The sequence below is a fragment of the Notamacropus eugenii genome, chromosome 4, assembly GCF_028372415.1.
Source record: "Notamacropus eugenii isolate mMacEug1 chromosome 4, mMacEug1.pri_v2, whole genome shotgun sequence".
Taxonomy (NCBI): Eukaryota; Metazoa; Chordata; class Mammalia; order Diprotodontia; family Macropodidae; genus Notamacropus; species Notamacropus eugenii.
This window is the reverse complement of record NC_092875.1, coordinates 287,831,407-287,840,488: the sequence shown is the minus strand read 5'-3', so window position 1 is coordinate 287,840,488 and position 9,082 is coordinate 287,831,407. Positions and strand designations below refer to the sequence as shown.

The window sequence follows — 9,082 nt, the reverse complement described above, 5'->3', positions numbered from 1 at the left end:
GGGAAGCTTATCTTTCTCAAGAGGAATTTGATCAGATAACATGGTACCTGAAAAGCTGAGAAACTATCAATGAGAGTGATTCCCATTGTTTGGGAAACTCTTTGATCTCAAGTTTTCTAGGTACCCTCAGAGTACATCTTAGATCTTTGCTTGCCAAGGCTAGAGAAGTTATTACCTTGGAATCTGAGTCCAGATTGTCACAGCTGCTGTAACACATCACCACAACCCAAATAACCTTCTGAAAGACTCCTTTGATGGCATGCTTACCACCCAGTCATAGCCAACATTCCTGGTTTGGCTAGGGTACCTTTGTGGATGAATTATGACAGATTTATACTAAATTAGTTTGACACATTGAAGTCCCAAGGCAGAAAAAAATTGTTTCTTTACATGATTTCCCCCAATTTATGACAAGTTCTTCTTGTTTTAATAGTACCCAGGTCATTGGATGGCCCTCTTCTTTGCCTCTGAGGCTTGCCTGTTGGCTTCCCAAGTTTTAAAAGCTGCACCACAGAAAGCCAAGGTTGTCAAATTAATTAATCAGTGATATTTATTAAGCAACCACTGTGTACCAAGTGCAACACGAGGCTCTCAGGATACAGACAGGGGTGAAACAGTCCCTACCTTCAACATACTTATATTCTAAAGGAGGAGATAATGCGCATGTGTGTGCTGCATGCATCTTGTACATAGGCATATATAAGATACATATAAAGTAGAAAAAAAGGTAACTTTAGTAGGGAAAATACTGCGAAGGGACCAGGAAAGGTCTCCTGTAGAAAGTAGAACTTGAATAATGAAGGAAACCAGGGATACCAGAGGGTAAAGCCATAGAGATGGAAGGAATATTGTGCGTAAGGATGCAAAATGAGGAGACCTGATTGTTCGCCAGAAATCTCTATTTCCCAGTTGACTTTCTCTAGTATCCTTTCTTTTGTATCTTCATTCCTCAGCACAGTGCCTGGCACATAGTGATACATGTAGATCAATGGATTGAGCTTCATCTCTTCCCTGTTTGGAGGCTTTAGCCATGGCAGATGCAGTTGCTTCATCCTGAATAGAGACACCAGTGTCATCTTATTCCACCATTGTTGTCATCATTCCACTCTCCTATATGAGGAAGTAGTTGAGATTTCCTGGTTTTTGCAAGTTATGTAGTGGTCTTAGTCATGACTACTGAAAAAGTACAAGAAAAAAATTAAGAGATGCAATGGAATAGTGATATTTTTGGTCTGTTCAAAATAAGTTATCAGTGAAGCATCAGTGATGCTCTTTCACTCTCCTGGTTCTTCAAATAAGACACATTATACTTCTTTAAGTCCCTACACTGAAGCAAGGTCTGTTCTAGTCCACACTGGATACCTGAAGTGCCTCATTTCTCCTCAACAGTGTCTCTTCCATTTAACGGCTCCTCTTCTTACCTGGAAGCTGCAGTAGCAACAAGGATAGAGAATTAAGTTCTACAGCGAAGAAATTGTAGGTTCAAGTCTCAGCCAAATACTGGCTGTATGACCCTGAGTAAGTTACTTAAACATCCAATGCTTTAAGCAACTCTATAAAATAAGAAGTTAAAGAAAAGGTGTTGATCTGCATTACAAGAGGGAGTTCCCTCTACCAACCAATGAAATCACAGGTCTGGTCCGTTTTGCTGTGTGTGTACCTAAACTGCTTAGCTAAATTGTAAGCTTCTAAGGGGCTAGGAACTGTTTTCTCCTACTTTTACATCTACCGACCTCCCTCCCCCTATTCCTTTGCACACAGCAGTCAAGGAAAAAGACTTCAGAAAGTTTCACACATTCACAAGTGACTGAGTAATAACCTGTAACCCAGGCTCTTATAACAGTAATTCCGATCCAGTTAGAAGCTAATAGAGAAGTGGATACCGGGCTCTGACAGGGACATCAATCCTGATGGGACAAAAAGTAAAAATCTTAGCGAATTTCCCCCAGGAAGAAATTAACCATATTACACAGGGTACTATGTCCATTTCACAGTGTGAGCAGAATACTAAAGGGGGGTGGGGGTGGGGGGCAAGTGGAGCGCAGCGGGATGGGAGACAGGGTAGATGGTTGTCAAAGGCGGGTTAGGGGCCTGAAGTGGGAAAACAAACAAACAGAGAGGGGTTACCCAAAGGAAGGGCGCCGCGGGGCGCCGGCTGCTGAGTCAGCAGCAGCATCGAGGGAGGAGGTCCCAGCCCTTTTACAAGTGGAGAGCCTGCTTAGGACTCGGACTCAGCTGCTGGGGTGTGGAGCCGCGCCTCGCCTAGCTGAGCAGCTGCCACTCCAGCTTCTCCCTCCAGGACTCACTTCTTACTAGAAGCAACTTTCCTTCCTCAGTTGCCTTAACTTTTTCCCCTCCCTGCTGTTCCCTTGTTGGAAACCAAGCAGTGTCCCTTCCTACCTCTCCCCGTCTCCTCCCGCTCCCTGCTCTCCAGGGACTGAAGTGAAGTTAGCAGGGAGTGGGCTCCTGGCCACTTTGAGCCTGCCGCCGGCTCGCTCACTCCCTCCGGACACTATGAAGCCCCCTGGCTGGACAGCTGCTCGCTGGCTGCTTTGTCTGCTCTTTTTGCGGATCCCGGAACCAGAACACTGCTACCTTTACAACAATCGCTATGCAGGGTAAGTTCAGTAGCCTTCCTCCTTAGCTTCCCAATACTTATTCCAACTGGGTGCCCGATATACGTGCCTGCCCTTGGTAGGGACACTCTTTTCTGACTTGGGGGTTTCTACAGAAAGACTCTCTTGGTTACTCAAATCTATGCAATGTAATAAATAATTTTCCCCATTTCTTTGCTCTACCTCGCAGAAAAGAATGCTGCCTGGGAGAGCCCGGCTTTTTATGCTCTTTACAATTGGACTCCCTGTGATGGAGCCCCTGGTCTGGGAATTGGCTATATTTTATTTTACAATGTGTTCGCTGGGCTTGAGAGTCAGTGTGAAGGGAGTGCCATTGTATTAACCTGGATTAAGACTTGAATTCAGATTCTTTTGTTTTGGAAATGTATGTGGTCAGAATTTTCAGCAGCAATGCATTAAAAAAAAAAAAAAAACCTAGAAGCTATTATGAGTATTCTCCTTGAGGATGGGCGTCATAAACTTTTGCATATCTCTGTAATGTCAGTGGTTTCCACTCAGATGAACCGGATCAAAAATTGGCTATTGTCGCTGGAAGAAGAAGAAGAAAAGTTTTATGGAAGTCTAAAGTGGGGGAATCACTTTGCTTTCGTTCTGGTTATAAATTTAGGTTTTGTTCATGTCCATTCATGTCACTGAAACTCTTGAAATGAGGGATAGGTAATAAGAAATGTGTTGAGCACTCTCTGCTCCTATTAATCCAGTCTTCCTGGGATTACACACAGCATAGGCAAAGATTCTTATTGGGATGGTATACTTTTCTTGAAGTTAGACTGGGAGGAGGGGGTGGGCTGTCCTTTAATCTTTGAATTATAGAATGTTAAAGCTGGAAAGGGAAGCTTTCAGGAGAATCTAGTTCAAGCTTCTCATTTTGCAGATGAGAAGATGAGGAAACAGTGCCTTGAAGTCTTTGTCAGGGTTCTAAGATCCTTCATTCACCAGTTTCCAGATGAGGTAGATTTTAGATTGAATAGGGAAAGGAAACGAGGACCCAAGATTCATAGCATAGTGGTTTATTTTTTCCTAGAAGGTGACACTTGTAAATTATTCTGTACAGTATTACAAGTGTGACCTTGGCACACACTTTTTTTTTTCTTGTTTTTTTTCTTCAATGGTCAACCTTTTAGAAGGCCACTGAAAAACAGAGTTTCCTGGGGAAATGTTTAAAAACATGGCCTCAGCTCTCTGGGAATCAGAAATCTGGTAATGTGATCCAGTCTTTCACCTCTGGGTTTTTGGGTGAGAAAGAAAGGAGTTAACTTTTGATCTCTGGTTCCTAAAGTCCTGGTTTCTACATCATGAAATTTATCATCACTGTTGACATTCTCAATGAGGAAGCCGGAGGACCAAATGGGCCTAAGGATCAACCTCCTTTTTCAGTACCTTCAAACTACTTCAGTATCTTTGCCAAGAAAATCCTGAATGGAGTCACTAAGAATCAGAAATGACTGAAAAATGACTGAACAAGACAAAACCTTTGTGATTTGAGGAGGGGCACTATGGGAAGACAGATTATTCAAGCTGTCAAAGTTCTATAGGCAGCTGAGTGATATGAGCCCTTGAAAGCATTGTACTTTGTGGATTTTGGTGTTTTTTTTTAATCAAAATATGGGATTTTACAAATTCATTATATTTATATCCATAGGACCTAGCATAGTACCTGGAACATAGAAAATACTTAATAAATGTTTTTATGTTAATTAATAAAACAGTGTAGCATAGGGTCATTGGGCCACCTTGGAGTTAGGAAGTCCTGGGTTCAAGTTCTGCTTCAGTCATGTTCTAACTAGTAAACCTCTCTGTGTCCCAGGCAACTTGTTAACCTCACAGAATGTCAAGATTCTTTAGGGCCCAAACTGTTTCCTCTTTGTCTGTCTCCAATGCCAAAGAAAGAGTTCCCATAATAAGATAAAATCACAGGTCAAAACCAAAAATAAACTAACATATCACATATACCTCATGCATGGCACAACAGATAGGGAACCATTCTTGGGAGTAAGGAAGCCCTACTCCGACACATAATAGCTTTGTGATGATGGACAAGCAGCTTGATTTCTCATGACTGTAGGCCACTTTCTAAGAGGCTGTTGCTGATGATCTGCATAAGGAGCAAGAGCTTCCAAACCCTACACTAATGAAATCTCATGCTTGCCACCCACCTGTTCCCCTGAGTCTCCTGAATAAAGTACATGTTACAGGTTTAGAAATGACACAGGGCATTAGTATGACCAAAGTTGTCATTTTATTCTTCCATTGTGGTCTATGAAGGATGATTTCACTATGAACAGCCATAGATTACAAGGTACAATTCCAGCCACAGCTGAACAGGTGTGAGTCTGTTTTCTAGGGATTCTTTAGTGAATGAAAAGATGCCAGTCACTGTTTCTCACTTGTATTTACAGAAGTTGTACCTCCTGGAGCCCCAGTCATGAGGCTGTAGTATATTATATGCTGAATTGTCATGAAAGTGTTAATTGCTATTTGCTTTTGGGCTGTCACCTAATGATTCAGTCTTAAACTTATAAATAACCAGGTGTCTGAAAGTTCTAAAAGATGAAACCTGAGGCAGTTAGTGACAGGCTGAAGAAAGGGGGCCCTACTTTTCTGTCTCTGTAAGAGGAGCTTCTTTGAAACTACAAATAGGTCTGTGCAACTTCACTATTGAAAATGTGGACTTTTAAGTTATCCTCTGTAATTGTAGGTTCTCTCCAAACAAGACAGGATTGTCTCAACCATTTAACACCATTTTGCTGTCTCCAATAAACTCTTAAGATTTAGCTTATTTGAGTGTGACTAGCTTCTGATCAGATGATGAAATAATATATAATTTCAACTACATTTTTTTTTAAATGGCTTGGCCTGCAGTTGCAATTCCATCATTAGATTACACAATCTTCATTCCCCAGACTTTTGTTCTTTTTTAAAAGTTATGATATGTTCTTATTGTAGTATGGAGTTCTCCTCCTGCTTTATAGTTGTATTATGTCAAAGTGTGACCATTGATTAAAGAGCTTGGAGAATGCATTAAAACATAATACCATAATATCTAAGGCAGCCCAGAGAGCTTATTGTTGAAAGATGGGAAGTAAAGATGGATGGCTTTAGGGGATGGATATGGTAAAAGTATAATATCTGCATAAAAAAGTCAAAAGGAAGATTACAGAGAAAAGGAAACTGTAAGATATTACTCTATTATATGAGAAGTTTGGGTTAAATGAAACATAGTTTGAAGAATAAAGAAACAAAATTGATAAAGAGATTATTTAAATATGCAAAAGAATGAAAATGAGTACAGATAATACAAGCAGAGAATATTTATTCTCCATCATTCTCACTAGCTTTCTTAAATTTCTTATTAAAAAAGGGTTAGTTATGTGTGTATCAATATGTGTAATGACATATTTAGAGTGAGAGGCATCTCTCATCATAGTGGATAGAGAGCTAACCACAGAATCAGGAAGACTTGGACTGAAGTCCAGCCTCTGACACATACTGGCTATGTGCCTCAAAGCTAATTGCTTTACTTCTCAGTGGCCCCAGATAGCTCTCAAAGATTGAAAGCTAGAAACCAGAATCTGAATTGAAAAGGACCTTGGAAGTCATCTATCCATCCTATTCATACCTCTAAATGCATGTATGTATATACGTCTGGCTTAAAAAATATAATCACAGACATGTATGTATTACTATATTTTGTTCCCAAATGTGTGGTTTTTGTTTGTGGATGGAGAGAGACAGAGATAGAGGTAGAGACACGCAGAGACAGAGGCACACAGAGAGACAGAGACAGAGAGAGAAGAAGGGAGGGAAGAGGAAGAGAGAGATGTTAATGATATTATAATATTCCAGGATGGAAAATAAGAATCCTTTGTACAATTGGGATAGAGTTCTTAGTAAACAAAAAACAGGATGAAGAAAGGACAACTTTTAGAGAATAAAGCTAGCCATCTTCTAATAAACTAGAAATAAGACAAGCTGGCAAAAGAATTTATAAAGAAAATTGAAGACTTCATACCTAAAAGAATGGACAGAGCTGAAAGGCAAAACCAAGAGGGCATAAAAAAATACAGCAAGTTCCGCTTCCCTCCACCCATCAACCTTCACAATTCCAAACAGATTTAGAAAAGGCATCAGAATGAATTTTAATCTAAAAATCTCAGAAAAAAAATCAAAGTGAGTTAATTTTACAACCAAAGTCAGCTTAGGGAGACAATAGAAAAGTCTACAGACACTAGGGATGGCATTGATTAGAGAAATTAAAATTAAAACAACTCTGAGGTAGTACTTCACACCCATCATATTGGCTAACATGACACAAAAGGAAAATGACAAATGCTTGAGGGGATGTAAAAAAAAAGATAGGAATATTAATGCACTGTTGGTGGAGTTGAGAACTAATGCAATTATTGTGTGGAACAATTTGGAACTATTCCCAATGGGCTATAAAACAGGGCATACCCTTTACCCCGCAATACCATTATTATATCTGTATCCCAAAAAAGATCAAAGAAAAAAGACCTATATGTACAAAAACATTTATAACAGTTTTTTGTGGTGGTATAAAATTGAAAATTGAAGGAATATCAACTGGGGAGTAGTTGAACTAGTTGTGGTATGTGATTGTGATGGAATATGATTGGGCTACAATAAATAAGAGGGATGGTTTCAAAAAAAACCTGTGATAACTTCAATGAACTGATGCAAAGTGAAGTGAGCAGAAGTAGGAGAATACTGTATACAGTAACAACAATACTGTAACAATGATCCATTATGAAAGGCTTAAGTATTCTGATCAGTAAACTGATCCAAGACAACTCCAAAGGACTCGTGATGAAAAATGCTATCCACGTCCAAGGAGAGAACTAATAAACTCTGAGTGAAAATTGAATTTATTTTTCTACTTTCTTTATTGTTTTGCTTTTATTTTTCACCATGACTAATATGAAAATATGTTTTGCATAATTTCACATGTATAATTGAAATCACATTGTTTGCCTTCTCAATGGGTGGGAGAGGGAGAAAATTTGGAACTGAAAAAAATCCTTCAATAAATTTTATTTAAAAATAAATATTTTTTTTCCAAAAAGAAATGAGAACACACACACACACACACACACACACACACAGCAGATACTAGTGATGGGATCTGTCTAGAAGCAGGGACAGAATCATTCCAGCATAGGGAGAAACTGTGTCCTAAATCAGGAGGAACCAGAGTTGTTATTCAGTTGATTAGTTGCATCCAACTCTTAGTGATGCCATTTGGGGTTTTCTTGACAAAGATACTGGAGCAGTTTGCCATCTCTTTCTCCAGCTCATTTTAGAGATGAGAAAACTGAGGCAAACAGGGTTAAGTAACTTGTCTAGGGTCACACAGCTAAGAAGTGTCTGAGGTGGGATTTGAACTCAAGAAGATTTTTAAGCCTAGAAGCAATATAATCCCCCTAAATCCATATGACTCTAGGTTCCGTGACTTTAAAATGTATTTTAAATATAAAAGTTATGAGTTTAATTGTAATTTCTGCAAGTCTCTAGTTGGAAAAATTCTGTTTTAGCCTGAAGAAGTTTGGTTATAGTTTTCTATGACTTGGCACAAGCTAAAAGTTCTCCTAGCACCTATACAGACACTTATCTCATGTCTATACCTCATTTACACAGGTCCTCCTTACTCCTGCAGATTCACCCCGTACATTTACTTTTATCCTATTTCTTTTTTTTAAAAGGCATTACTTGTTCATAGTACAAGAGGAAATTTAGGATTTCATTGTAATGTTACTTCTTATCTAGAGGTACCCAATAATTAATGCTACTTACATCAGTCTTCTTGGTGAAGTAGAAAGTCACCACCTATTGTATCAGGACTACTGGCAAAATTAGGGGCTTGAAAAGAGAAAAGTTTGTAATAGTCACTAAAGAGAAAGAGATAAAGGGATGATAAAAAAAATTGCACAATATAAAGATTAATGAGTAGCATGGAAGTCCAGCAGAAGTTATTATATAAAGATAAAATGGATAATATATATGTTTTGAATATATCTTATATAAAGATATATTACATATGTAAAGATATATAAGATAAAGTAGATATATATGAAGATAAAATGGATAAAAATCATTTCATAACTATCTTTAGCTATGCTCAGAAACTGAATATCTGCAACTACAATAATAAAAGACTTATGTAGCCTTTTAAAATTTATAAAGAAATTTAAACAAAATATCTCACTTGAACTTCACAATTACCCTGTGAATTAGGTAACTTATCTCCATTTTGTCTGTGAGGAAACTGAGGCTCAGAAAACTCAGGTAACTTGGTGATGATCGCAGACAAAGTTAATAAGTGTCAGACATGGAATCTGAACCTTAGACTTTCTGATTCCAAGTCTAGAATTCTATGCATTACACTATGCTACTGTTATAAAGAAGCTGGATGAGGGGGATTTCCTAGG

The 9,082-nt window shown here is 38.6% G+C and overlaps 1 protein-coding gene across 3 annotated transcripts in view; it reads left to right on the top strand.

The window, feature by feature from the left end:
• The first annotated feature begins 2,077 nt into the window (after window positions 1-2,077).
• Window positions 2,078-9,082, top strand: part of CPA6 (carboxypeptidase A6) — a 365,360-nt gene continuing 358,355 nt past the window's right edge. The window contains exon 1 of one of the 3 annotated variants that reach the window (XM_072604784.1): window positions 2,078-2,618. In XM_072604784.1, coding sequence (XP_072460885.1) covers window positions 2,515-2,618 — 104 coding nt within the window. In that variant the 5' untranslated portion in view covers window positions 2,078-2,514. The remainder of the gene's footprint in view (window positions 2,619-9,082) is intronic. The other 2 variants (XM_072604783.1, XM_072604785.1) reach the window with 2 other exon arrangements.